The sequence below is a fragment of the Anomalospiza imberbis genome, chromosome 6, assembly GCF_031753505.1.
Source record: "Anomalospiza imberbis isolate Cuckoo-Finch-1a 21T00152 chromosome 6, ASM3175350v1, whole genome shotgun sequence".
Taxonomy (NCBI): domain Eukaryota; kingdom Metazoa; phylum Chordata; class Aves; order Passeriformes; family Viduidae; genus Anomalospiza; species Anomalospiza imberbis.
This window is the reverse complement of record NC_089686.1, coordinates 1,975,201-2,003,097: the sequence shown is the minus strand read 5'-3', so window position 1 is coordinate 2,003,097 and position 27,897 is coordinate 1,975,201. Positions and strand designations below refer to the sequence as shown.

Here is a 27,897-nt window from a genome sequence, read left to right as displayed (position 1 = left end):
CTCCGTTAAGTTGTGTGAGGGCGGTTTGTAACAAAACCTTCAGGAGGGCTCGGGCCGGAGCGGGTCAGGAGGGCGGAGGGAGCGGATCCTGAGGGCTCCGCGCTCCCTCAGGGCCGCGCCTGCCGGAGCCCTGGGACCATTCCGGCTGGACGGAGCTGCCGGAGCCCAGGAGCCCTGGAACCATTCCTGGAATCGCTCCGGCTGGAAAAGCCTTCCGCGCCCACGGACCGCGGCCGCTCCCGCCCGTCCCCTCACGGCCCGCCCGCCCTTTCCTGCCGGGGCGGGGCCGCGCCGCCGCAGAGCCGCGGCCATGGCGGGCTTCGTGAGGGAGCTGGAGCGGCGGGCCGGGCCGGCGCTGCGGCTGGAGCAGCGGGCGGCCGGCGGCGTGGGCTGCGTGGTGTGGGACGCCGCGCTGGTGCTCGCCAAGTTCCTGGAGACCGGCGCCTGCCCCCTCGCCCGCCGCCACGTCCTGGAGCTGGGCGCGGGCACGGGCGCTGTCGGCATCATGGCAGCCACGCTGGGGTGAGCGGATTCCCTGCCCGGCGCCGTCTTCTTCCTCAGACGCTTTCGACTCCTTTAAACCCTGCTTTTCCTAGGCTGTGCGGAGTGTCCCCTGGCATCGCGCTGCTCCCTCACCACGTGTGTGTGTTACAGGGCGAACGTGACGGTCACAGACCTGGAGGAGCTGCAGGAGCTGATGCTGGTTAATATTGAGAATAACAAGCACCTGGTCACAGGGTCCGTCCGAGCCAAGGTACTGAAATGGTTTGTATGAGCCTTTATTTAATGCCTTTGTTCGGCTTTAACGGGGATTCTGGGTTCAGGTTGAAAAAGGAGTCGGTTTAGACGGGATGTTGGGAATTGGGAATTCCTGGCTGGGAAGGCCCTGGCACAGGGTGCCCACAGCCCCTGGCAGTGCCCCAGGCCAGGTTGGACAGGGCTTGGAGCAGCCTGGGACAGTGGAAGGTGTCCCTGCCCATGGCAGGGATGGAATGGGATGGGATTTATGTTCCCTTCCCACCCAAACCATTCTGGGATTCTGTGATTCTGCACAGGCTTCTTAAATTGCTAAATAACTTCAAAACACCGCTGTGAGAGTGAAACTTAATATGAGAGCACAGTAGTTAACTTTATGCTCAGTCCTTTAGTATGTGTTGTTACTAAAACTTGTTTTCGCTTTTTGTTTTTTTCTTGTTTGTTCTTTTTAGGGGTGAAGATGTAACAGAATTTCAGCCTCCCCCCGATTATATACTCATGGCTGATTGTATTTACTATGAGGAGGTAAATGAGGACTTTGCTGAGCTCCTACAGAAAAGTTTCTTGGGAAGCGGGTGGGATCAGTGTATTTAGTCTGAGAAGTGTTCAGATAAATATTGTGCTCTTGTCATCGTCCATGTGGTTTATAGGAATATGCAGAACAAAACTGGAAAAGGCATTTTTAATAGATGTAAGGCTATTTGACATAGAACCAGACTCTACTATTATGTTGAAAATCCCAAATTGAATGTTAGTGCCTTCCCCCCCCCGCCCTTTTTTTTTAACATTGGGAATGGTGAAGCAAAATGTGAACTGTTGAAATCGTTGGTAAATTAAATTTAAGAGTGTTGTATTGGCTGTTTGGGTTCTCCTCACGCTTTCCTTTAGAAGGCAAGAGGAGAAATCCTGCCACAGCTGAGTGGTTGTTGTAGTCTGCCTCGTGTCCTCAGCTGGAGCTCTGTAGGATGTGCACAAAGAGCTGAGGGAAGCTGCAGGAAAAGGGAAATAACCTGACAAACCCGGTGTCCCAGTGCCCTTCCAGCTTTACCAGCCCCTGGCATTGAGTCCCTGCCTGTTGGTCCCATTTCCCTCCACTGTGGTCTGGATCTGAGCCATCCTCCAGGAATAATTGAGAAAACTCTCACTTTTGAAGCACACTGAGGAATACTCATTGTTGTGTGCCTCAAGGAAGTGCCCACTCAGCAGCGTGGGATGTTCCTGGCTTGGATTCCAGTTCAGTTTTCTTGGTCAGTCTGGGAGAGTCTTCTCCTCTGCTTCCCAGCTTTTTCCCCATGTTCTTCTTGTCTCGGTTAAAGCACTAAAAATAACTCCCTGGAAGGTGAAACTGGGGGGTTCTTTCTTGGGTGAAGGCTTTAGCTAGAGTGAAATGAACTTGAAATCCACGTGGGAAATGTTTAACCTTTTTTGGGCAGTCCTTGGAGCCGTTGCTGAAGACCCTGAAGGACCTGACGGGCCCTGACACTTGTGTCCTGTGCTGCTATGAACAGAGGACTATGGGGAAAAACCCTGAAATTGAGAGAAAATACTTTGAAGTAAGTGAGTTTGAAGTATATTTTCTTTTAGGCTGTTCCATTGAAAGCAGAGGGAAAACACAAAGTTTTGCTCTGGAGCTCAAAACTCTCTCCTGAGTGATAGAGGTGCTTCTGAAAAAAAATCCTTCTCTCAAATGAGAGCCCATTAATGAGTGTTTTAATTGAATGTTCCAGCTGTATCTTGTGTTCAGGTGAAGAAGAGCAGCGCAGGGAACAGCTGTGGGGGGATGATGGTCAGTGCAGGTTTAACTCTGCACCTGTGGTGACTGCTGAGAAGCAGCTCTTGTGCAGGATTCTGTATAATAACGGTAATATTGCAAAGAAAGATAAAGGGTGAGAATTCCAGGGGATTGGTAGGTATTAATCAAAGCACCTGTTTGATAATTAGTGCCTCGCACTCTTGTGGGGCCCTGGCAGTGAGGAGGGCTGTGCTCAGCTCTGCTGAGGTGCTGCTCCCACAGTAAACTCAAGACGGGCTGGTGTTTTTGGATTTCTGTGGGGTTTTTTTGTGATTTATTTCTTTCCTTGCCAGGTTCAGCCCAGGCAATCTGAGCACGGCTCAGAGCTAATGCTGGGGGATTTTAGACTGGTTTTTTTCTCTTCTCTCCCTTTCAGCTGAGAGGGTTGACAGACAGGCAGCTGCTGTGGTTTGGCTTAACATTTTAGATATTGAAGCAAAATAATGGATTCACAGAATCATTTAGGTTGGAAAAGTCCTCAGAGATCGTCAAGTTCAACCATCCCCAAGCACTGCCAAGGCTACCACTAAGCCATGTCCCCAAGTGCCACATCCACACATCTTTTAAATCCCTCCAGGAGTGTTTTACCACAGGCTTAAATAGGTTTTTCTGGGGTATTCTGGAGTATTTTCTGGAGTCTGTAGCTTTTAGTTAGTGCTGGAGCAGTGTCCTGGTTCCTAGGGTCCAGGGTCCTCCTGAGTGTGGCCAGCACGGAACCCACCACACTCAGTTTAAATGAGGGTGAAGTGCTGCATGGGGAGAATGTCTGGAATGGTTGTGGAACTGTTCTTTGTGGAACAGCTGCTTCAGAGGGACTTCGAGCTGGAAAGAATTCCCCTGGATAGGCACGACGAGGAGTACCGGAGCGAGGACATCCACATCGTGAGCATCCACAGGAAGCGGGCGGTAGGTCCACAGAATCCCAGGATGCTTTGGGTTGTTGGGAAGGGACCTTAAAGCTCCTCTCATTCCACCCCCTGCCATGGGCAGGGACAGCTTCCCCTGGAGTGGTTCATGATACCGGCACAGCAACTGCTGCCAGGAATTCCCAGAGCTGCTGTTTCCTTGGCACAGCGTGAGGACTCCAGAGGTGGAGCTCCAGACTGACTTAAATTTGGGACCCTGTGGAACCACAGCCCTGCTGTACAGAGGAGCCGCTTTGTTCCCAAACCTGGTGCTCCAGGTTCCAGCCTTCCTCGTCAGCACCAACTTTGAGCTTCACACTTCTCCTGCTTCCATGCACTGGTGGGGTGGGATCTCCAAACTGGAGTTTAGAGGCACCAAAGTAATAAAAATAAAATGCCTGGTGCTGATTTTGGCACCGTGGGCTCTGCTGTGCCACCCTCTCCCCAAAACCAGGCCCTAGATGTGATACTCGGCAGCTGCCAGGATTGCTTTGATCGTTTTGGGGTTAATTGATGAAGCGTGAAGAAAATAATTTGCATATTGTGCTGACACAAGGTGCAGGCTCAGCTCTTGAACAAAACCAGGCTGCTTAAAAATCTGTCATCTTTGTGAAAATCTCTTGACAGAATTTCCCATCGTGAGATCTTTGAGCACAGGATCTGTCCCCTGGCAGAGCTCTGGAGAAGCGGGGATGGGATAACACCACAGAGGGACAGTCTGCGGTGTGGTTGTGACTCATCTGCACCGAACAGCTTCTGGGCAGCCGAGGTGTCTGACAGCCCTTCCGGCAGGACAGCTGTGGGCTGGCCGTGCCTGCGGCCCGGGCAGGCGGGGAATGGAGCCGGAGCGCCCCGAGCAGCGCGGGGGCGTGTGCTGGAGCCTCTGCTGGGCGGCAGCTCTGGGAGCGGCGCTGCCGAGCGCTCGCCGAGCCCGTCCGAGGGCACCGCGCTGAAACCGCCGAGAGGGGAAAACTCTGGGAGCGGCTCGACCGGCCGGTCAATAAAACTTTGGCACGGGAGATGGGTTTCAAATGGTGGGTTGTTCATTCATCCTGTGCTTCCTGTGTCATTCCCAGAGCACCTGGAGGCTCATTCCAGGAGCTGGGGCTGTTGTGGTGGTTCCTGCACAGATAAAACATGCCTGTGCAAAATCGTTCTGCCTTCTGTTTTCGCCTGTGCTTTTCCGGTGCAAAGATCTGCAGGGTTCAAGTTTGACACCTTCGTGTTTTTCTGGTGAGCAGGTTCCTTGTGGCTGTCGGTGTTTCTGCCTCTTGAAGCTCAGTGGTGGCTTAGAGGAGGAGTTTTGCAGGAATTCTCACTTTTCTGTGGTGGAAGCAGCTGTGGAAGTTGGGTCTGTGACAGAGGCACGAGTTACTGTGGCTGAGTTTTCTCTAAGAAGCTGGTGGATTGGAAGAGCTTTGTTTGCAGGCTCCCAGGAGTTTTCTGCACTTGCCCTGAGTTCAGGCTCCCTTTATCTCCAGTAAGAGAATTCCTTGCAAACTTCCCACATCCTAAAACACTGTCCTGGCTTGCCGAGCGCTGCAGCGATGATTAGCGAATGCGAGAACCTAATTTGTCAAACCACACATGTTATTTGTTACCTTGTTATGAAAAGAGCTCCTTAATTACCCAGTGGCCTGCAGGAAGGGATTTACTGGAATGTTTACACCAACGTGGCTTCCCAAGTGGAAGCTCTTATTCCAGAAAAATGAGGAAAAGATCCCCAAATCCCAGCAGTGATGGGGATGGTGTCACACTGGGACATTCTGGCACCTTGCTTGGTGGTGGGGGTGATGCAGAGGGGAGCAGCCTTTCCCAAGGGTTTGAAGCTGATGGAATAACTGTGGTTTATCTACAGGACGTGTGGTATCAGCACTTCCTTTTGCACAGGGCTTGGATCTCTTCTTCAGAAGAAAAAGGGAAGAAGTTGTGCTTTTTCTTCCCTGCTGGCTGCTGCTTTGCTGTGCCCTCAGCTTTGGGCCTGTGTCATTCAGGTTGTGACTGTCCCTGAGTGACAGGGACCTCGTGGGAGGGGGCTGGGTCGTGTCACCCCCTGCGTCACCTCCTGTCACCGGCTGCACCCGGCAAGGGGGATGTAAAACCCAGCTGCTGCTGCTGCTGCTCTGCAGCTGCGAGAGGAAACTGCTGCTAACCAGGGCAGCAGGGCGGGGCCCCCTGTCCCCATAGTCACCACGTGAAGCAGCTGCCTTTTGGGGAGAAAAAAGGGCTTTGGGAAAGGGGATGAGGTCCTACTGGGGCTCAGCTCCACCGTGTCTGGAGAGGCTGCCTGCTCTGAGCTAGGAGAGGGTGTGGAGCCCTCATGGAAAACGGGATGCGAGGGAGGTGGTGATCCTGCCTCTTGCCACCCTCTCTGTTCTCTCACCTGTCCTGTTTGTCCCTGTTGGGCATGTCCTGATTCCTTGGAGAGGGAGTGTTGTGGTTCCACTTCCATCAAACACATGCTCTTTGGAGAAGTCTGGCTGTGACAGAGCCAGGCTCTGCCTGGCCTCCAAGGCACAGCAGGTGCTCTGGAGAACTCCTGTCCCTGGCAGTCCCTCCTGTCATGCCAGCCCAAATCTGTGCCAGCTCTCCACGTAAGAGAGCTCACCCTGGGCTCTGCCTCCAGGCTGGCTGTGGTGGGACCCAGCAGCACCAAATCTACCACATCCCAGCTGGGTACTCCCCCTGTGCCTCACCTTGCTGTGATTTGGTTGCGTTCTCACAAGAGAGAGAGGGGAAACTTCCCTGTGCTGCTGCTGTGGGAGCTGGTTTAGTGTCACAGGCAGAGACATTTGGGAGTTTGAGGCGTTTGCCTAAAGTCATGCTTAAACTGTGGATAATTTTCTGGCATGGTTTCAACACCAGCCCAGGCCATGGGAAACTGTGTGGGCTGTGGTGCAGAGGTCACACGTGATTTTCCTGGGAGAGCCATGGTGCTCCTGTGCTGGCTCAGCCCGCAGCCCTGGAGGGTGCTCTGCCCTGCCCTGTCCCTCTGGTGACAGCAGTGGCAGTGCCACCATCCCATGGTGCCTCTGGGGCTCTGCTGGGCTGCTCACTGCTGGCTGGGGCAGCCAGTGGAGCTGTTCCAGCTCCACTTGGATCGAGGGCGCACGGTCCGGGAGGGAGCACAGTGTGTGATGCCAGCTCAGCACCAGCCACATCAGTCACTGACAGCTTCTTGTCATGGTATCAGTCACAAACTGCAGGAGCCATGACGATCCAGGAGTATCTTTCCCTTTTCTAGGACAAGCAGGGTAGCTGCCAGGAGGAGTGCTGGTGTCCAGATGTGGCCATCCATGAGGGATTCCTGGTGCTGCTGCAGAGCCCCTGGGACTGTGTGAGGCCAGGACCTGCTCCCACACATCCCACAGGGCTGGTGGCTTTGCTTGGGAAAGTGTTCTCCCCAGCTGTGTAATCATTTTCTGTGGCATGTAGTCCTGGACAAATGGATTCTCCTCTTAGAAAATGACACTTCTTGCCTGCAGCATTAAGGAAAAGGGCTTTTATTCCTGTGGATCTGCTCCTGCTCCCCCCAGCTGCGCTGGGCTCCCAGCCCATGGGCAAACAGCTCCGTTAAACGGTGCCTTGGGCTGATTGTGTGGCTGCTGCTGCTGTTGTGCCACTTCCTGAGCCCCAGCCAAGGAGCAAACAGCACAGTGACAACAGCGGGGTGACAGTCACTCACCCTGTGAGCTCAGTGACAGGAGGTCACATCTGGGTGCTCTCCCATCCCTGCTGCACCTGCCCCGCAGTTCTTGGGGCCCTGGGAGGCGAGCAGTGCATGGAGGGCCTGGACCAGGGGAAATGGCTTCCCACTGCCAGAGGCCAGGGTTAGACTGGATATTAGGAAGGAATTTTTGGCTGTGAGGGTGGGGAGGCCCTGGCACAGGGTGCCCAGAAAAGCTGGGGCTGCCCCTGGATCCCTGGAAGTGTCCAAGGCCAGGTTGGGCAGGGCTTGGGTCAACCTGGGATAGTGGAAGGTGTCCCTGCTCATGGCAGGGAGTGGAACAAGATGAGCTTTGAGGTCCCTTCCACCCTGAACCATTCAGGAATTTGATGATTTCAAACCCCAGGTGCTTTGGCAGCCTGACCTGGGGGATGGGGATATTCCTTGGTGACAGTGGTGATGTGGATGTGGCTCCTTGGCCCAGCACATGTTCCCAGCACTGCCCCACGAGTGCCTGTAGGGCATGTGGGATGCTGGGAGAGGGATCCCAGCCTTCCCCTCCTGAAATGGTGTCAGTTGGATCTGCTTGCTGCTGGTGCAGTGTCCCGTCATCCTGGGGTGGGGAATCCGTGGGACCGCAATCTTGTGGTCTCCTTTCACATCCTGAAACAAAAAAAAGAAAGTTTATTTTCTGAGGCTGTGCAAACCATGAGGTTTGTGCAGCACAGAGGCCCTGGAGCTCCTGTTCCTGCACTCGTGGGCAGCCAGAGCTGTGCTTTCCAGCCCTGAGCCTGAGCTCCAGGGAGTGACCAGGACTTCCAGGATGATGGTGGTCCACGTTTGTGTCCAAGTTTAGTGTCTTCTTCTGAGGATCAGCTTCTCCCAGCCACCACCCCATGTGAAGTGGAAGAAAGATGACAAGGAGCAGAGAAAGCAGTGGCTGAAATTCTGTCAAACTATTTTGGCCTGTGGAAACATTTTTGGAGGATGTTTCCCAGATTCCCCTGTGGGTTGGTTGTCTCGGTCCAGCCCAGGTTTGCCATAGGAAGTTTCTCCCATCCCTGAGAGCTGAGGAACCTCGTGCCCAGGCAGCACCTTCATCTTCAGTCCTGTAATTATCCTATGCCAGTTATTCCTGCCCTCACCAGCTCCCCTGAGGAATGTGGGAGCAGCCAAGGGCTTAATGGGGTGACTGGGATCTGGAGGTGAAACAGAGCTCCTGCTTTGGTGTGCCTGTTTCTTAATCCTCTTGTGCTCCTGGGTTTGCTTTTTTGGGTTTATAAAAGAAGGAAATCTAAGGAAAGACTGTGGAAGTGAGAAGGCAGCAGAGGCCAGGAGGGAGGTGGGGGTGCTCTGGGGAAGCAGCCAGGCTGGGATGTGGTCCCTGGTCCCCTGCCAGCGCCAGTGGAAGTGCAGGACAGCCCCGTGTCCAGCTGCCAGCAGGACGGGGAGGACGCGTGGCAGAGCCCTCTCTGTGCACGCTGCCATGAGTTCACCCATTTCCTTCCTCTCCCTGCGAGCAAGCGGAAAAAAGCCACGTTTTTCCCTCTGGAGGAGGGTTTGCTCAGGGTGATGCAGCGCTGGCAGCCTTGAGGCCCCATCCCGGCACGTCCCTGTCCCTGCGTGTCCCCGGCCCTGCTGAGCCCGCGCTTCCCATTGAGCCCGAATCCTCTGACTCATCCGTCTGTGCTCCAGTGCAGTCCCTGGCGCGTGGCAGCCCCTGGCGAGTCTGTCCCCCTGTGGGGCAGCGATCGGCTTCTCCTCCCGCTCTGCCCGTCCCACCTCCAGCTCCGCATCGGCACAATCCCGCCTGACACCCTCGGAGCAGGGCTCTCCCCTGGTTTGGACCCTGCATCCAGACCCCGGGGTTTGGCTCTCTGCGTCCCTAGAGGGCAAACAGTGCCGCTGTGCCCGTGCCGGGGCTGGATGTCCCTCTGGCTGCTCCCTGCCTCTCCATACACACCCGTGCCCTCTTGCCAGCACCACTTGCCGTGCCCAGAGTGGTGCACGGAGCCATTCCCAGTGCAGGCTCTGGGAATCTGCTCTGAAGCTGTGGATGAAGTCGGTGACAGTTTCTGTGGGTTTTGCTCCCCCTGCCCAGCCCAGCTGATGCCTGGTGGGCTCTGAGGCCTGGTAGGGCTGTGTGGAGGAATGCTGTCCACACTTCCCTGTGGATTGCCAAGCTCCAGCCACCCTTGCTGAGTGCAGGATCTCATAGGATGCATTAAAAAAGACAAAACAGAAATAGCCTGGAAGAGCTGCCCCCAGGCTGCTGCTTCACCCCGCCAAACATGTTCAGGTGCTAAATCCAGCATGGCTGGTTTTGGGGCAGGGCATCACTTTTTTGGGGAGTGCACCATTTTTGGGTGAGTACAGTTTTGGTGTGCCTGTTTCCAATTTTGGGATGCTCATTTTAGGGAGAGCAGCATGGATTTGGATGTTGCTTCCCACAGCATTTTCTGGCACATGCAAGACCCTGAGACATCCAAGAGCCCTGGCAGGAGAGGAAGTGAAGTGGGATGGGACAGGTGGGCTCTGTGAATCCCACAGGAGCTGGAAGGCTCCCACTGGAGCCAGGAGGTCCCCAGGGAAGCTGAGAGGATCCCACCACGCACACCATGGCTGAGTCACTCCTACAGGTTTGGCACACTCAGGAGTGTTTTACACCCACCACCCCATGCCCTCCATCTCATCCAGGTGCCCAATTTCCTTTGGGTTTGAGTGCAAGGAAGGAGTTAAGCAGCTACAGGCTTGTGTGGATTTGGGCCAGATATTTAAAGATCCAGGGCTGGCAGGGGAAAGGGGAGGTGTGATACTCTCAAACGCTCCCTGCAAACACCTCAGAGGCTCCCACTGCCGGTGCCGTCCCCGCACTCCCGACAGCGGCTGCTGGGGAGAGGCAGAAAATGCCTTTCTGCTTTTTTTAGCTCTTCCACGGTGTCATTAGAATAATCTGGGATTGGAGAATGTTGCTGTGCAAAATTGCCTGGAAGGTAGAACTCAAAATGTGAAGGTTTGGGATGCTGCAGGGTTGAGGTGATGGGGATGGAGAGGAGGAACATGGCAGTGGTCCAGTGGAAGCTGCCCAGGGAGCACCGGTGGTGACAGGGACGATCCGTGCTGATGTGGCACAGCAATTAATAGACACGTCCTTAATTACATCCCAGGAGAGGGGGTTTAAATAGAGATGAGGCACATGCCAGGGTGGGTTATCCAGGCCAATGGGACATGCTCAGCCCTGGGCCAGTGCTGGGGACACGTTTGCAGCCTTGTCAGCAGTGCCACCAGGCTCCTCACCCTGTCCACGACGGTGTCCCCTCGGTGCAGCCCTTGCAAATGCTGTCTGCAGCCTTATGTGTTGGGAATAAAATACATCAGGAAGAGCTGAGCTAAATAGAGGAGCTCAGCGACGCCTTGTCAGGGAATGTCCTGCTGAACCGGGACCAAACCAGCAGAAACTACACCCAGAAGTGGCTCCCACTGAGCTGGAGCTTGTGCAGGAGTCACAGCCCTGGGCACTGGCCCAGCTCACAGCTACCCTCAGCCCCCCTCGGGTCACCCGCCCTCATCCTCCTCCTCCTTTGCCCCTTGGACAACTTGGCAAAGTCCAAAGCTAAACATTAGCTCAGGTCTGGGAGCAGCTGCCAGTGGTCAGTGTGCCGCCCGCAGCCGTCCCCTGGCCGCTGGGACCTCGTCCCCTGTGACTCAGCCTCTGTTTCCGTGTGTTTCTTCATCTCATTTAAGGCACGGCCTGGTCCTTCTGCAGCTCCTGGGGCCAACCATCATTTATTCATCTTCTACCCAATCTGTGCCTGGAAGAGCAGCATCTCCCTGGCACATCCTCTGTGCCCCCACCAAAGCCCTTCCCCATTGTTCTGCTGCCTGTGCACCCTCCAGTTCCCCTTGCCCCTCCTCCTCCTTTCTATCCCAGGAGTTCACCATCCCAAAATTATCTGACTTCATGTCCCAATTGCAGCTTGAGTTCAGCCTGGCAAAAGCTGCAAATCCAAACTCTTGGGTTTTTCTTTGGTTTTTCTTTTTCTTCACTCTGGTTCTGGTTGGGGGTTCACTGGGACCATCCTGAACTTGTGCTACCTCCATGCTGTCTTTTTTTTCTTCTTGGCAAACAAGATCATGGGAAAAAAAACTTGGGACCCTTGGAAGTGTGGCCAGGTTGGAGACCATCCTTCCAATCCCCAGCCATCCTCCTTGCTGGGTTCGAAGTGGACCAGAGCATCTTCCTCTGCAACCAGACATGAAACAGAGCTCAGAGGCTCATGGCAAACCCTGAGCAAGTGGAAATTAAGTCTTGGAGGATGAGTGGGACCATGGGGGTGTTTGGAGTGGGGCCTTGGAAGCTGGTACCGCAACCAAGCCAACTGGGAAACTGGGAAAAAAGAGTCACCCCCAGCAGAGCGATGGCCACGAGTCCCACACCACCTCCCCTCCCTCACTCCTTGGCCAGACACAGCTCCCTGCTCTCAGGTCTTTTTTTTGGGAATAAACTCCACTCAAGGCAGGGATGGCTCCTCCAGCCCCAGCGTTGCCACCCCACCCAGCCATCCAGCGGCTTCGTTTGGGCGCCGGTGGAGCGCAATCCTTGCGCGGTTAATTGGATTTGGCCACCGCGACAGAAGGGCCGGGGATTAGGGTGAAGGGGAGGAATTACAGGCGGGGGCGGGAGCTGCCCTCGGGGTCTTTTGTCCCCGAGGATTATTGGCAGGGGCTGAGGACAGGGTTGGATGTTCAGGAATTGCAGTCGGTGTAATCGTGGTTGGCGTGGTCGCTTTGTCACAGCGCCGTGGGTGGCCCTGGGGAGGGTGTGGGGGACATGAGATTGACCCCCTCCGTGGACAAACATCCAGCTCTCCTCAGGCTCAGGGCTCGGTGCTGGAAATTAAGGATGCTCCAGGTGCCTTTGTGGGAAGGAGGCTGCTCTGTCCTCATCCAAACCCAGGGTTTGCCCAATGCACTGGACACAAACACCTAAAAAGTGTTCAACTAGGGGAAACAAAAAAAAAAGCTTGGTGCGTCCTGCACTTGGGATTTTTGGCAATTCCCGGCGTGGGGAGGACACTGGATCTGCTCCAGGTCATCTGGGAGCTGATAAACCAGCCAGAGCATGGTTTATCCAACCAAACCAAAATTCAGAAGCCAGTGGAAGTGAGAAAGCAATGTAGGACAGTAGCTGGAAGTCACCAAGTCGCCTCCCTGCTCAGACACCAGGGCAATTCATGTTGTGGCAGTGTGGCAATTCCAGAGGCAAATCCTGGGGGCAAATCCGAGGACTTGGTGCGGCAGCAGAAGCCAGCTCAGACGTGACTGAGCTTTATCTTGGCAGGGCACTGCCATCCCCTCCCTCCTCCCATATTTATTTTGGGAGACTGGAGAGAGCACGGCCCGTCCTTGCAGCCACACTGCTCTGCAGGACCCAAATCCACCTGTGAGGGCCGGGAGCTGCTCGGGGCAGCCAGAGCTGTGCAGGGCAAGTTGGAGCAGTCTGGGAACAGGAAATACCTGCTGCACCTCATGGCAGGGATTACGGGCGTGGCCAGCAGGGCGTGGATGCCATGGACAGAGAGACTCTGCTCCCAGACTCTGCTCCCAGACTCGTGGCTTTAGCCATAAAAAAAGGAGGATGAGCGACCAAGGGATCAGGAGAAGTGTTCTTTCTACCATCACAGCCCAGGAGCTGTGAGAAGAGGCACCAGCCTGCCTGAGGATGGCCAGAAATCTCCTTTTCTACCCAATTCTCCTTTTCCACCCCAATTCCCAGCTCGCAACCAATATCAACAGGTCTGGCAAAGCCAGAAATGTGATTTCACTCAGGGAAAACCAGGTGATTCCATAGAGGTGGGATGGCAACATGACAGGCTCTGGGCTCTGGTGTGGGGTCTGTGGTCAGCCTGACAGTCCTTGGATTTTTCCTGCAGGAGAGCAGGGAGGTTTCACACTGCCCAAGGCGGTGCTCAGCGTCCACCGTGCAGGAGTTAATTGGGTTTTCTTTATGTTAATTGCGAGGGGAAGTGAAGAATGCCCTTAATTAATTGGAGGGCAAATCAGCCGTGCAGAACGGGCCGGATTTACCAACCCATGCACAAAAATCCCAGCTCTCCCCCTTGCCATAGCAACGGGAAAACGCAGGGGATTCTGCTCATTCAGCCAAAAAAGCAGCTGGGATACCCTTCTGTGTTCCCCTCAGCGGTGAACGGGCCCTTCCCAGGGAAAATTAAAACTCCAAATAATATTATTTTGGGATTAAACGACTCCTGGGGATGTCTGGGTACATGGAATGGTTGGATTTGCCTTGTGCTGAGAAGCCTTGGTGGGCTTTGGTGGGACCTGTCTTAACTGGAGGCATCTTGTAAGATCCAGTGCTGAGCCCTGGGAAGGTTGTTTGTTCCAGGAGGGATGTGGTTCACTCCAGGTTCTCCCACCCCTCTTCCCAGCGTGACCTAAATCCATCTGTATGGGAAGAGGGGTGGGATTAACATGTTCCCCTCTGCATAAATAATAATAAAAAAATCTGCCCTAAAAAAAAAAAAAAAAAAAACCACAATTCACTCTTGTGAATCAAACTTTGGGAGCAGAGAAAGACTTTGGAGAGACCCCAGAGCTCGCCTCCGCAGCCGCTCCCAGTGGGAAATTAGATGTTTTCTCTACCTCCATTCCAAGCCTGAAACATCCCTGCTGAGACAGCTGGTTCCACAGGTCCAAAAAAAAAAGCCCTGTGTGAGTATGAAAATCATATTGAAAAGAGCTGAAATTTAATTAGGTCACATCCTTGTGATCTGGTGATGCAAATCAGCGCCTGGCACACCGAGGCTCTGCCTGGAAAATGTGACAGCGGTTAATGAGGAAAGCACACCGGTGGGATTTCCCTCCCAAGCTGAACAGCTGGGGAAAACATCAGGAAAACTTTGTATCCCTCCGGACTGCTGTCAGCTGAAACCCTCCTGGGGGGCTGCTCGGGGCCTGGAGCAAACCAGGGGCTCCCAGGCGGGGCTGTGGCGCGGGCGATGCTCGTGGGCATCGGGGTGAAGTCAGTCCCTGGACTGGCACTGCCAGTCCCGCTGGAGCTTTCCCCGGGAGGCCAACAGGCACTGCCAGCCCCCCAGCTGTGGGATGTGGGTCAGTATTGACCCTCTGATCCATCCACACCCACCGTGGGTGCCATGGGTTGACGAGTGGGTGCCCAAGTTCGTGCTCCAGTTTTGTGGTGCTGAGATTGACCCCCCCCAACATCTCCATGCTGGGGTTGATCCCACTTTCCTTTTGGGAAGAAAACCCAATGTTTTTTATACATGCTGTCCAGGATATGTCCTGGGTGTAAATCCATGGGGAGAACTCCCCACAGGACGCTTGGGGGATTTCTCATGATTCCCCCCATATCTCTTGTTGCCTCTGGGATCAAACAACTCTCCACTTCCAGCTTTGGCTCTGGAAAATGAAAGGAAAACCTTCTCCCAACCCCAGCAGCAGCTTTTCCACCACATTCCCATGATCCAGCCTCCTGCAACCCCACTTGAGATGTCTCAGATATTTTACACACACTTCTCAGTTTGGGAGGAGAGAGCCAGGCCACAGCTCCATTGCTTGGCAACAGATTTCCTTCCCAAAAATCCCACCCCAAACCCAAGAGTTATATATAATTCAGTGGGAAGGCCCGCAGGCAACGCCCTGAGAGTGCTGCTGGGGCAGCCTGAGCTGTGAGAGCTTTGTGGGGGGGATATTTTGGGAAGAGGGGAGTTGGTGCTGGGAAGACACGTCTGGGAGATGGGGAGGTGCTCCCAAGGGTTCACACTTGTGTAAAGAGAGGTCAGAAATGCCCAGATCCAGTTCCTGAGTCTCCCACAAACCAGGAGAGGATGATGTGGCTGCCCAAAAAAATCACGTGACAGCACTTGGAGCCACACCAGAGCCTTCTTTTCCTTGCCATGAGCCCCCAGTGGCCAAGAGAAGCTGTGGCTGCCCCTGGATCCCTGGAAGGGTCCAAGACCACTTTGGACAGCGCTTGGAGCAACCTAGGATAGTGGAAGGTGTCCCTGCCCAAGACAGGCAGTTGGAACTGATGAGCTTTAAAGTTCCTTCAAAACCAAACCATTCTGGGATTCTATAAAGTGAGGTGTTGATGGGTTTATCTGATCCATAAAATCTGGGATTCATTCAACACAAAAAGAGATAAACCTTTCCATTTATTTATATATATATAAACATATATGAATCTTTGCAATTGGAGCCAGTAGCAGTCTTTGGGGCTTTTTCCCCTTTCCCTGAGCTCACCCCCAGCACAGAAATAGATTTAGATCCAATTTAGATCCACATTTAAAGGCATTTCCATCCAGCTCCAGGCCTGAGCACGGCCCCACGCATGGACTGCAGCCAAGCTGAGCGTGTTGGATGTTGGCTCTGCTGCAGAAACATCATCCCATTCTTCTTTCCAAGAGCTCCAAGCTGACAAAGCAGCTGGCCTGGAAAGATGCTCAGGGAGCTCCAGCCCTGGATCACCCAGCCCTGGCAGCTGGGAAGAGCTGCTGGTCCTCCTGCTCCAGTTGGCCTTTTCCAGCTTTATTTTGAGGGAGCAGCACAGATCCCACCAAAGCTCATGGAGAGGTTTGGGACTTGCTGGAGGATGCCAAATGCCCAACCTGCTGCTTCTCCTGGGTAATGATCCTGCAAACCAACATGCATCCCCCTTCCAGCCCAGACAAGGCCTTTGCCAGCACAAGAAATGCCAGCACTGCTGGAGTCTGGATTTCCTTGTGTATTTGGGAAGCAGCTTCATATCTTGCATTAATTGCTTTGTTAATTACCCTCATCCCCCTCCCCAGCATCTCTGGGGGAGTGCTGATGATGCGCTCCTTGGCCACGCTGGATCACTGGGGTTTTTTCCCAACCCTGTTTATTTATTAGCTGGAATTACCCTCCAAACTAACAGGATTGAATATTTTTGTTCCACTTGGCCAAGACTTTATAGACCGTGGAGAGGCAGAAATCGCTGCCACACACCCACGACGCAGGCAGAGACGCCGAGGTCGGGGACAGGGCAGGCGGATCGACATCCCAAACCCAAAGGGACCTGGGGAAGCAGCAACTTAGGCATCGTTTTTCCTCCGTGCTGCTCCCAAAATGTGGCTGCTGGCACTTAACTGACTCCAGACACGCTGTATGTGCACGTACATTCTTTGGCCATGCGATCAGACCGGAAAAGATTGCCTTCAGCCCGGGAACCGCAGCGGGAAGGAGGCTGGGAAGAGCCGTGCAGAGTCACCGGGGCGGGAGCGCTGCAGCCTCCAGAAAAGCTGCAGTCAACACTTTTTTTTCAGGAGATGTGGTGCTAAAAGAGGAACCGCTGCGGGACGCGCGGATGGAAAGGCTGAGATGGGTGTGGGGGGGAAGTGCTGTTATTTTGGCAAAATCCCCCTTTCCTCGCGCAGATCTCCCTGCGGGAGGACTTGGCGCAGCACGGGCCCTGTCCGTGAGTCCGAGCCCCTCCCAGGATCCCGCTCCCAGGAGCCCGAACTGGGTCGGGGACCGCTCCCACCGGCACGGCCGAGTCCCGGAGTGCCCGGGAGCAGCTCCCAGCGCCGAGCTCGCTCCCAGGCCAGCGGGGCAATGCCCAAAGCACATTCCAGGTGGGAACCGCAGCTGGGTCCAGGCACCATCCCCACGCTCCTACCATGTGTCTGGAGGGCAGCAGAGTCCCAACCCTCACAGGGAGTCTTGCTCCAGTCCCCCAAGCCTCCTTGTGTTCCAGATCCCACTCCGCTCCCACCAAACAGCCCCCGAGCTGCCTTTGGGAAGCTCAGCAACCTCAAAACAGCTCCGGCCCCCGACCATCAGGAATTTTGGCAACACCAGCGTGGCCGAGTGATGGTGTCGCAGCTCCAAGCACGGGGTGTTCGGGCAGGAACGAGCTCTGTGCTTTTCCGAGCAGCCCCGGAGCGGGCTGGGATGCTCGGGAGCTGCGGCAGGAGCGGGGCTGAGCCCCCGGTTCCCCCGGCATGGAACGGGCCGGGCCTTCCCTGCTCCAACAGCCCAACTGCGGGCGAGGAGCGCGTCAGTCACTCACCGGTGCCGCACCGGAATTTGCATAATTCCAATTATGCTTCCAAAACGGGGAACAGGCTCTGACAACAACTCTGCAGTGCCTCGAACAATCAGAGAAGATGGAAAAGCGTTGTCTCGGACCCGATGGTCCCGCAAGCGCCTTCCGCTGGCACCGAGTCAGTGGCGGGATTGCGGCGTGGGAAAGGATGCGGCAATCCGGGCTTTGCCATCGAAACCAATGGATATAAACGTGTTTGAGGAAGAACGAGCCTCCCACCGGCACTGCTCTGCCTCTCTGTCCTCTTGTCCCTTCATCCTCCACCCCCTGCCTCCCCCAGGGCCATCCCAGCTTCCACAGCTTCTGCCTTTCCCAGTTTTCTCCTCTACCTGGAGGCAAAAGAAAAGCAGGAATGACGGAGCCGGCTGTGAGTGCCGTTGGTGTGTTGAGCCATCGCTGCCCACGAGGCGGGCGCAGCAGGATATTTAATCTCCGTGAGTCACCTCTCCCTCCCTATCTGCCATCTGCAAGTGCTCCGGCCTGAACTGCAGGTTTGGGAACGGGCTGCTCCGGAGCCACGCAGCTGCGGCTGTCCCGGAGCCTTCCCCGCTGCCGCGGCGAGCAGTTTTGGCAACCTGGGAATGCCGGGGAGTTGGCAGATGTTAAACGAGTCCACAGATCCCATGCCTTAAATAGCACCTGGTTTCCCCAGGCGGATGCTGGGAGGTGGGACAGAGCCCGGGAGGAAGCTGCGGGTGCCCCGAGCCTCCTCTGCAGACTGCGGAACCGGCGGCAAAACACTCCGGGTCTGCTGTTTAATTGCCCGCAGTTAATTGGCAATCCAAGGGAGGAGGAAGCTGCAAGGAGAAACGTCAATTCATAAACCCTCAAGTGTTGGGAAGCTCCAGATTTTCCGAAGGCCCGAAAGCAGCCCGGCTGCTGAATAATGCATCAGGCTGCCGAGAAATTGGCAAACACCGGAACCAGTTAATCCACAGATCCCTCTCAGATGCCAGCACTCCTCCGGTGACAACGTGATTAACCAGTTTCACTACTGGGAGCGTTTCCGGGAGCTGGAGAACCTGGAGAAGGCAAGGAGGAGTTGTGGAGCCCCTTCTCCCCCACGGCAGAGCGGGGCTGGGGGGGACACTGGAATTGTCAGGGGTAAAAAAGTGAGTGTGGCATTAGAGCAGGAGGTTCCAGGCTTTGACCTGGAGGCCTTGGTTCAGGGAAACCCACAGGTCACTCCAAACAAGGTGGAAAAGCTGCAGCTCATCCTGGTGGGGAGATGCATCCCCTGCCAAAAATCATAATAACGGCCATGATGAAATGAAAAGCTGGGAAGTTTTGGTGCTGTGGTTAAAAGTGTAACCTCACATCCAGGGGAAAATGCAGAGCAGGATTTCTCGGTGAGGCAGCCAAACAGGCAGGGCAGGAGCAGATCCTGAGATTGCAGGCAGTGTTCCTTAAAGGAGAACACACCTCTGCCCTGTTCCCTGCAACATTCCCAGCCCTCCCTAAAGAGGCTGCAGGCAGCGTGGCCAGGAGCAGATCCAAAGCAGAGCAGCAGGAACAGCCCAGGAGCATCAGCAGAGCCCAGAGCTCAGCCTGGATGGTGACCCTGGCTCTCAAGTGCCACGCACTCAGAATGTTTGGAGGCAAGGGCTGGAGGACTTTGGATTCATGAACAGGTCCAAGGCTGTAAGATGAGCCAGAGATCCAGGGGCAGCTCGTTGGCAGCCACTGAACTCCTTCCACAACGCAGCGCCGGGGGCCAGTGGCTTCCACAGCGGCCCTTGCTGAGCTTGGCTCTTCTTCCAGCCAGCAGATGCCAGGGAAGATCATCCCAAACCTTTGTGTCAGGCAGCAAGGAGCCACCAAGCACACCAGCAGTGTCTGTCCTGCTGCTGGCCCTCACCTCCCTACCCAAATGCTTCTACTTTCAGTGCTGATGTGAAACCCAGTTTGTTCTGAGTCATCAAGCCCAAAAAAACTCGTTATATTGAAAATATGAGTAGCTCCAGAATATACAGGATGGAATTTGAGCATTTAATAGACATTCTTTGGAGGCAGAGGTAAAGCCAGCTCCCTGCTGGCCTGCCAAAGCTCCCTCTCGGCAGTGTGAGGCAGGTGCTGGCGTTGGTTACAGCCAGGGCAGCAGCCTGAAAGCCACAAAAACATGATAGGAAAAGCTTCCTGGAGAGCTGGGTCAGTTCCAGCCTAATCCAGCCCCTGTGGGGAAAGGCATCCTGGCAGCTGCTGAGCTAATGGGATAACTCTGGGCACATCCCGCTCCAGTGGTGCCAAGTCCCCAGCCACGGGGTCGTGCTGCTCCACAGGAGCCCCTTCCTTCCTAGGGGAAAATGTACAACGCTCCTCAGGGCAAAAATAACAAATATCAGCAGCACAGGGACTTTGCAATCCCACGTTCCACTCCCAAAGTGCAAAGTCTCCCTTGGAGCAAGCACACGGAGCCAGCGGTGCTGCCCAGTTAGGAGCTGTCAGCACCAGGCACAGCAGACCCTGGAACTCCCAGCCTTCATGGAATGAGTTCCTTCCCCAGTAGCAGCTTTGCAGAAATGGCAGAGGTATTTTGGGGCTGGATTGGCACTGGATGCTTCCCTCTGCTCCTCTCTGTCCCCTGCAGCGATGATCCAGGCAGGTGCCTTCCTCTGACGGACCCTCACGGGATGAGAATTGCTGGAGCTCAGCCACAAAAAAAGCAATGTGGTCTTCTCAAAAATCCAGGATAATCCTGGGAAATTGCTTCCCTTGCTTCTGAGGTCTCCCAGCCAGCCCACCCCGTGTCCTACTCTCCTGTAACTACAGGGGCTGCTTGAGGTTTTCCCCTTTCCCCCCCAAAATGTGAAATAAAAGTGCATTCTCATAAAACAGCAGAACAATCATTGGATGCAATGCAGCGTTTCCTGCAGCTTTCCACAGTTAGGAGTTTTCTTAGTTTTCATTCCTTGTAATGATGAGAGAGAAAACCTCCCCTTCTGCTCCATCAGAAACTTCAGATGAAGCCAGTGCCTGGTCCATGCAGTGGAAAATCAAACAAGGAATCCATTCTAGGCACAAGCATGTGGATAATTTTAGGAGTTCACAGCTTCATAAAATCCCAGAATGGTTCGAGCAGGGACCTTAAAGCCCATCCAGTGCCACCCCTGCCATGGCAGGGACACCTTCCACTGTCCCAGGTTGCTCCAAGCCCTGTCCAGCCTGGCCTTGGACACTTCCAGGGATCCAGGGGCAGCCACAGCTGCTCTGGGCACCCTGTGCCAGGGCCTGCCCACCCTCCCAGCCAGGAATTCAGGCTCTTTTCTACACCTTGGCTCCCTCCTCTTCTGTTTAACACCAAGGGAGTTTTCACCCACTGAAAGGCAGCTGGAGCACCAGGATCCTGTACGGATCCAGGAGCTGTTGGTGGCACCCCTGTGGGGTTCCTCTCACCTGAAAACCTCTAACAAAAACAATTCCCAAGCATCACCAATTTCCATCTCCCAGGATACCCATTAAAGCCTGCTGAAGCATTTTTCCTAACTAAAGCCGTCTTGGAAGATGCAACTAAGAAAACCAGGAACAGAGGAGTGAAGTGCAGCCTCTGGAAGGGAAAACTTGAGGCAAAGCAGGGGCCAGAGCCTGTTAAACCACTGTGAGACTCAGCAGTGACTCACATCTTGACTTCTTTCCCCCTCCTTTCTTAAGGAGGCCAGAGATACCTGTTCTTAAGCAAGAGCGGAGCCTCTTCCTGGACAACCCCTTGCACACCCCATTTCCCGCCTGTACAAACCACCCTCCACAGAGCTGCTGGGGCTCTGACTCACCCCTGCACCTTCCAGAGCTGACACAGGGTGAAAACGACACCCTTCTGCTCCTGGGGTGCTCCCACTTTTGAAAGGGAGACGGACTGCGGGGCTCCACCTCGGCCTGAAGCCCCGAGAGCCTTTGCTCGGACATAATTCCGAAACACGAGCGCGCGCAGGACCTCAGAAGAGGAACTGAGTCAGTCAGCAGGGGTGACACTCACTCACCAACAGCCCCTGGGAGCTGATGCTTCCCCATGAGATGAGGGGAAAGTTGTTTTTTTTTTAACTTCCAGAAAGCACCAAAGCTGAGGGGATTTCAGATTGCCCACACTGAGCTGTCAGGTTGGACAGATATTAGAAGCAAATCCAAGATAAAAGCACAGCCGTTTCTCAGAGGGAAGTCTGAGTCACAGAGCTCACCCCGGGGCTGCTTCCACATCCACAGCAAGTTCTCTGCTCCTGGCAGTCCCTTTTGTCCCATTCCCAAACCCCAGTGAGAAGGGAGGTCACCTCAGCTCCCCAGGCTCTCACAGCCCTTGCACCAGCTGTTCTGACATTTTTAAAGTGAGACACATTCCCTTGGGAGGGCTTGCATTAACAGGGATAATTTCCAATCAGGAATGGTGGGCAGAGGTTTTCCAAGGCCTGTCCATGAGGACAGGGCCCTGTGACCGGGGACAGAGCCCTGCTGGGGGCTGAGTCACGGCATGCTCCGGGCTCACTGCGCTCGATGGGACGCAATAAGCGCCGGCATTTTGAAATGTGACTCACTGCTAGAGCCAGAGAGACACCCTGCTTGTCTCCCAGCTCCGAGGAGTTTAATTAAGTCAGAGTAAGTTCATCTACACAGCCACACCCTGGACTGACAGCCAGGCAGAGCCTGAACACCCTGGAAGGGGAAGGCTCCTGCACCCACCTGGCTGGATATTCATGGAATCACAGAATGGTTTGGCTGGGAAGGGACCCCAAAGCTCAGCTCGTTCCATAGGAAGGGATGCTGCTCACTAGAGCAGGTAATGATGCTCCTGAGCATTCCCAAAGCTCTGCAGCAAGGAGGCCGTTCCAGGGCTGACACCCGGCCTGGCACCTGAAGCTGTGGGAGCAGCCTCAGAGCGGAGCCCCGGCCGTGCCCTCTGCCAGCAGAGCAGAGCTGTGACCCCGCTGCCTGTCCCAGGGGATGGCAGCTGTCACAGGATCCATATCCCGCTGCCCTCCAGCCCCCCCGCAGCCCCAGCACCTGCCCAAGTCCTTTTATCAGCTCACTCGTGTCCTACGCAGGCACCACCGAGTCCCAGTGTCACATCTGTCACTGCACAAGCACCCCTAGTCACTCATCAGCCCCTTTGTCCATCCCTGCGTGTTCCACACCGGCCTCGTGGCTGCCCTTTCCAGGGAATTTCCTCCCTGGAACACGGCAGTGACAGTCCCTCCGTGCCCTCACCTTCCCGAGTTACGTGGGGCTGGCACCGAGGCTGGAGAACCCTGACAATAAAGTTTGCTCAAGTGGGAATATTAAAGCAGCATCCTCCTTTTCCACTTATAGTCTCTCATCTAATTCTCAAAGGAATTACAGCCAGGCTTCCAATCTGGGAGATCCAGAACAGAGCCCTCTTTATGCCAGCACAACGCCCGACTCCGGCACCAGATTGCCCCTTTCTGCTTCTCTCATAACTCAATACAAGTAACATACCAGGAGAGCTCCGCTGTATAATTGCTTTATTTTCTGCTTATTAGTTCTTTACCAACACTACAGCCATATTGAGAACACAAAACTCCTGGGTACTTCAGTCAGGGAGATCACAGGCCACAAACTCAGTCACTTGGTCGGACACGACTGAACGCCATTCAAAACTTACTCCATAAATTCACACGAACACAAATCGATGCACTTGGAATTCCAGACTGGTTTGTTTGGTACAGAATTCCCACTTTATCCTACTGACAGCCACTCCCTCGTGCTGAGGTCCAGCTACAGCCTAGAAAGGACGTGTTGGAAGTGAAACCTGTGGGGTTTTGCTCGGTGGCCACAGCCGTTTATTTCTGACAGCTCTGCCACACGTTCCAGTAACTTTTTCTCCCCCATCTCTTCCTCCCCACTCCCCCCGCCCCCCCAAAAAAAATTTAAAAAACCAGAAGCAAAAGCAATCGCCTTTCACCTACAAAACAGAATTACAAAGTTACTTCTAGGGGGATACAAAATTGCGAAGTTAACTTAACGCAAAGGCTGCCCCAGCGCTTGGAAACACAGGAAACCAACTCAGACAAAAAATGAAGGTATTGAAGTTTTCATGTTGACTGAGAACAGGTTTAAGAAAGTTCAAGAACCATTAATAGAGCTTCAAGTTTTCCAGTTTAGGCATTTACTTTGTGCTTGGCTATTTTATTGATGCTCCAGAAGAAAACAGTAACCATAATGTTGTAATTTTAAGTTTTTATACCACCACACTTCATTAAGTTACAGCAACAGGAAAAGAAAAATAAAAGCTAGAAAATAGAGCAATGATATTCCAATGGCAAAAAGCCTTGGATTAAAAGAGACTAATCTCACTTCCTGTTCCTTAGGGCTGAGATGGAAGAGTTATTTCTACATTAAGCTTCTGCAGACTCTCTCTAATTCACAAAGTCCATCAATGCTCTATCTTCTAGCACCAAGAACCCATCCAGTCCCATTTGCAACCCACATCCAGAAAAGACTTGTTTTGGAACCATACTCTAAAAGGACTTTGAAGTGCTCCAAAGCATTGGATTTCAGAAGTGAATTCAGGATTTTTATCTTCCCATACATCTTTGGTTAAGAGCTCCATGTACAAGGTACTCAGCATGCAGAGTCACCACTGCAGCAACGTAGTGTAATGCCCCCAGTTCCATGTAAAACTTATATTCTTGAAAAGAGAAAACAATTAAGGAAAAAAAAAAGGAAAATATAAGCCATTTTCTTCTGGTTTTGTAGCATACATTCCTAGAATTCCCCAACGGAGTTTTAACTCCTTGAGGAAATCCGAAGTTAATCCTTAAGGCTGAATAAGAACCAGCTGCTTTAACAGTTTGTGCACCCAGCGTTAATTAATACTTGATTGAGTTTTTATGCAAATACTCGCTCTGGGTGGGGTTTTTGATTGGCCAGTCCCAGCTACAGGCTGTGACATGGCTAACGAGCTGCTCTGCCCTTTAAGAACTAATTATGGAAGTTTACATTCAGCGTCGATTCTCTCTCTGGCCTCCCCGCTCTCATCAGCAGTTCCTCAATGGGCCTCGGCCATCCGACGTAGTTCCCTTTCCTACACTACAGCAGCCCCGGGACACAGCGAGGAGGCTCCAGCCGCTCGCAGGAGCTCAGGCCAGGCTTGGAAAACCAAGGCAAGCAGTGATTTCCTCAAAATGGCCATTCCTGATGTCAGGAGCCCCGGGCTCGAGCAGAGCTCGGCTCGGAACTCGCCCCCTCGCCAGGCTCCAGCATGGAAAAAGAACAATAATAATAATAACAATAATAATAACAACGATTTCCTTCTGTCTGTTGGAAAGAAACAGGAATCCTTTCAAGGTTTAGGTGTCTCCAGCTGCCTTGAGATGGGAGCGAGAGGCAAGTCAGAGCTGGACTTTTGCCAAAACATCTGATTTAAAGTCAAACTCATTGCAACATTTTATTGCTGCATCTGCTGGAAAGAGCCTCGGCCCGAGGACCGACACCGAGGAGTAAAAAACTGCAACTAAACCTCATTTAAGACAAAAAACCTGCCCGGTGCCTACCCTGGAACTACAGCATCGCTGATGCCTTGTTTGCTGCGTGGTGTGGGGAGCTGGTTTTGCATCCCTCCTCATGCATGATGTATGGGTCAGAACTTCCCAGCTGACATTCCAAAGCAGTTCTTACATTTCCCAGCGCCCGACACGCACTTGGAACACGTTACAGTGGAATTCCCACTCTCTGCCACTGCAGGCAAGAATTCCCCTCGTTAGCCTGAGCCGTGGAGCCAGACTGAGTCACTGTTTAGTTACAGATTAACAGAACTTTTTTTTTTTTTTTTTTTAAAAAAAAAAAACGTCCTTAATATAAAAAGACAGACTGCGGTTTGATTTTAAGCAACAATTTTCAGTTTACTAGATGAAGTCGACCTAGCAACATAACCTGCAAGAATGCAAAAAAGTAGCAATCTACAGCAAAGTGAGAGAAGAGAGAGGAAAAAAAAATATATATATAATCAAAAAAGTAGACCCAGAAAGCATACACTGAAAATGGACCCCCTCCCCCAACATCCCCCAAAATAATCAAACCAGCAAAGGGCTAACGAGAGGAAAAAGGAAAAAAAAAAAAAACAAACCAAAAAAAGTTACTTAGCAAGTCTCTAATGTGTCCTTCCCCTGTCTGCTGGAAGTCTGCCATAGCATCTAGTGCCTGTGTTCGTGACACATTCGGAGGTTAGAGCATCCTAACGCCAAGCAGGAGGAGTTAGAACCGGAATCCAGCCAAGGGAGCAGGAGGAAAGGGTGGCAACTGGAGAAAGGTGATCATAATCCTATGGATGCGGTTTTGTTTTCACTTTTCAGTAGAGAATCATTCTTCTGGAAAGCCACGTGGGTTATTTAATTTTTTTTTTGTTTCTTTTTTTCTTTTTCTGTCTGTTTAAATTTTTGTTTTGTTTTGTTTCTTTAATTCTTTGTAGACTAACTAGTTCCTCTCCCATTAGGATTTATAATTGGACGTTAACCACGTCAGCCCTTCGTAGAGTCCATCCCCCGTCGTGGCACAGGAGGGCTGCACATACCAATTCCTATCCCTGATCCGGGTCAGGCCCAGTTTCTCCTGGATCTCGTGGGGTTTCATGGCGTCGGGCAGGTCCTGCTTGTTGGCGAAGATGAGGATGATGGCGTCCCGCATCTCCCGGTCGTTGATGATGCGGTGCAGCTCCTGCCGCGCCTCGTCGATGCGGTCGCGGTCGGCGCAGTCCACCACGAAGATGAGCCCCTGCGTGCCCGTGTAGTAGTGCCGCCACAGGGGCCGGATCTTGTCCTGGCCGCCCACGTCCCACACGTTGAACTTGACGTTCTTGTAGGTGACGGTCTCCACGTTGAAGCCCACGGTGGGGATCGTGGTCACCGACTGGCCCAGCTTCAGCTTGTACAGGATCGTGGTCTTGCCGGCCGCGTCCAGCCCCAGCATCAGGATCCGCATCTCCTTGTTCCCGAAGATCTTGGACAGCACCTTGCCCATCTCGGCGGCATCCAAGGGAGGGCGAGAGGGCGAGCGCCGGCCCGGCGGGGAAGGGCGGGCGGGGCTCAGCGCGGGCCGCGCATGGGGCGGCGGGGAGGCGGCTCCGCTGCTCCGCCGGGCCCGCGGCGGCGGCTCCGCCCGCTCCTGCCTCGGCTCCCGCCGCGGCGCCTCAGCTCATGGGTGCCGGCGCGGCGGCGGCGGCGGGAGGGGATCCTGAGGGCCGGGAGTGGCCGCGATGGCCCGGGAGCGTCCCGGCCGTACCTGAGGGCCCCGCGCGCCGCTCCCTCCGCCCGCGCCGCCGGAAAGGGGCCGCGCGCGCCCGCGCCCGCTTCCGCCCCGCCGCCGCCCCGCGCATGCGCCCGCGCGGGCCCCGCCACGCCCCGCCGCGGCCACGCCCCCCCTTCCGCCCGCGCCTTCCCGCCCGCGCCGCGCGCCTGCGCCGCCGCCGCCCCGCCCCCGGGGGGGCCCCGCGGAGGGGGGGGGAGGAGGGCGGGGCCTCGCCGCTGATTGGGCGGCGCGCGGAGGGGGCGGGGCCGCGGTGGGGAGAGGCGCCACGCGATCGCGCGTCAGCGCGGGGCGCGCGCGGGGCCTGGGGCGCGCCTTAAAGGGGCAGGAGCCGGGGGCACGGGGAGGGAGCGGCCCCGGGACCGCGCCCCGAGCGGAGACAACGCCCGCCCCGGGACGGACGGACGGACGGGCGGTGCGGGCGGGAACCCCCGGCACAGGGCCCGCAGCGGCTGGCCATGGCCCCTGGCAGTGCCCCAGGGCAGGCCGGGAGCAGCCCGGGACAGGGGGAGGCGTCCCTGCGCTGGGCTGGGCTGGGCTGGGCTGGGCGGTCCCTTCCGGCCCCAAGCGTGCGGTGATTCAGTGCCGCATCATCGGGTTTATGGCTCCGCGTTGTCCCGGCTCACTCCCGGCGGTTCCGGCCGGTGAAACTCCACGGGTCAGCGCTGGGGACAGCAGGCAGCGCTCGGGGCACGTCCCGCCGCTGTGCCCGGCGCTGTGCCCGCCGCTGTGCCCGCCGCTGTGCCCGCCGCTGTGCCCCGCCGCTGTGCCCCGCCGCTGTGCCCCGCCGCTGTGCCCGGTGCTGTGCCCGCCGCTGTGCCCGCCGCTGTGCCCGGTGCTGTGCCCGGTGCTGTGCCCGGCGCTGTGCCCGCCGCTGTGCCCGGTGCTGTGCCCGGTGCTGTGCCCGGTGCTGTGCCCGCCGCTGTGCCCGGTGCTGTGCCCGGTGCTGTGCCCGGTGCTGTGCCCGGTGCTGTGCCCGCCGCTGTGCCCCGCCGCTGTGCCCGGTGCTGTGCCCCGCCGCTGTGCCCCGCCGCTGTGCCCGGCGCTGTGCCCCGGCGCTGTGCCCGGTGCTGTGCCCGGCGCTGTGCCCGGCGCTGTGCCCGGCGCTGTGCCCGGCGCTGTGCCCGGTGCTGTGCCCGGCGCTGTGCCCCGGTGCTGTGCCCGGTGCTGTGCCCCGGCGCTGTGCCCCGCCGCTGTGCCCCGGCGCTGTGCCCGCCGCTGTGCCCGGTGCTGTGCCCGGCGCTGTGCCCGGTGCTGTGCCCGGTGCTGTGCCCCGGTGCTGTGCCCGCCGCTGTGCCCCGGTGCGCCTGGCGTGGAGCGCAGCAGCTCCTGCACACACACGTCGCGGCCGTGTCCCCGTCCCGGGACACGGGACACTGCCAGGGACACGGAGGCACTGCCAGGGACACGGGGGCACTGCCAGGGA

The 27,897-nt window shown here is 55.3% G+C and overlaps 2 protein-coding genes across 5 annotated transcripts; one reads left to right on the top strand and one right to left on the bottom strand.

Moving 5' to 3' along the window:
- The first annotated feature begins 266 nt into the window (after positions 1-266).
- VCPKMT (valosin containing protein lysine methyltransferase) lies at positions 267-24,997 on the top strand. 4 transcript variants are annotated; one of them, XM_068194928.1, is made up of 6 exons: positions 267-522; positions 655-765; positions 1,209-1,281; positions 2,190-2,309; positions 3,350-3,454; positions 22,542-24,997. In XM_068194928.1, exons 1-6 carry the CDS (start codon positions 311-313, stop codon positions 22,686-22,688), a joined length of 768 nt encoding a protein of 255 aa, XP_068051029.1. In that variant the 5' UTR covers positions 267-310; the 3' UTR covers positions 22,689-24,997. The 4 variants fall into 4 exon arrangements, with proteins under 4 accessions (XP_068051029.1, XP_068051030.1, XP_068051031.1 ...); XM_068194929.1 differs by lacking the exon at positions 22,542-24,997 and adding an exon at positions 3,539-4,069; XM_068194930.1 differs by lacking the exon at positions 22,542-24,997 and adding an exon at positions 3,623-4,069 and having other exon boundaries at positions 268-522.
- On the bottom strand, positions 23,672-26,544 carry ARF6 (ADP ribosylation factor 6). Its single transcript, XM_068194935.1, has one exon. It carries the CDS (start codon positions 26,184-26,186, stop codon positions 25,659-25,661), a length of 528 nt encoding a protein of 175 aa, XP_068051036.1. The 5' UTR covers positions 26,187-26,544; the 3' UTR covers positions 23,672-25,658.
- Positions 26,545-27,897: the final 1,353 nt, after the last annotated feature.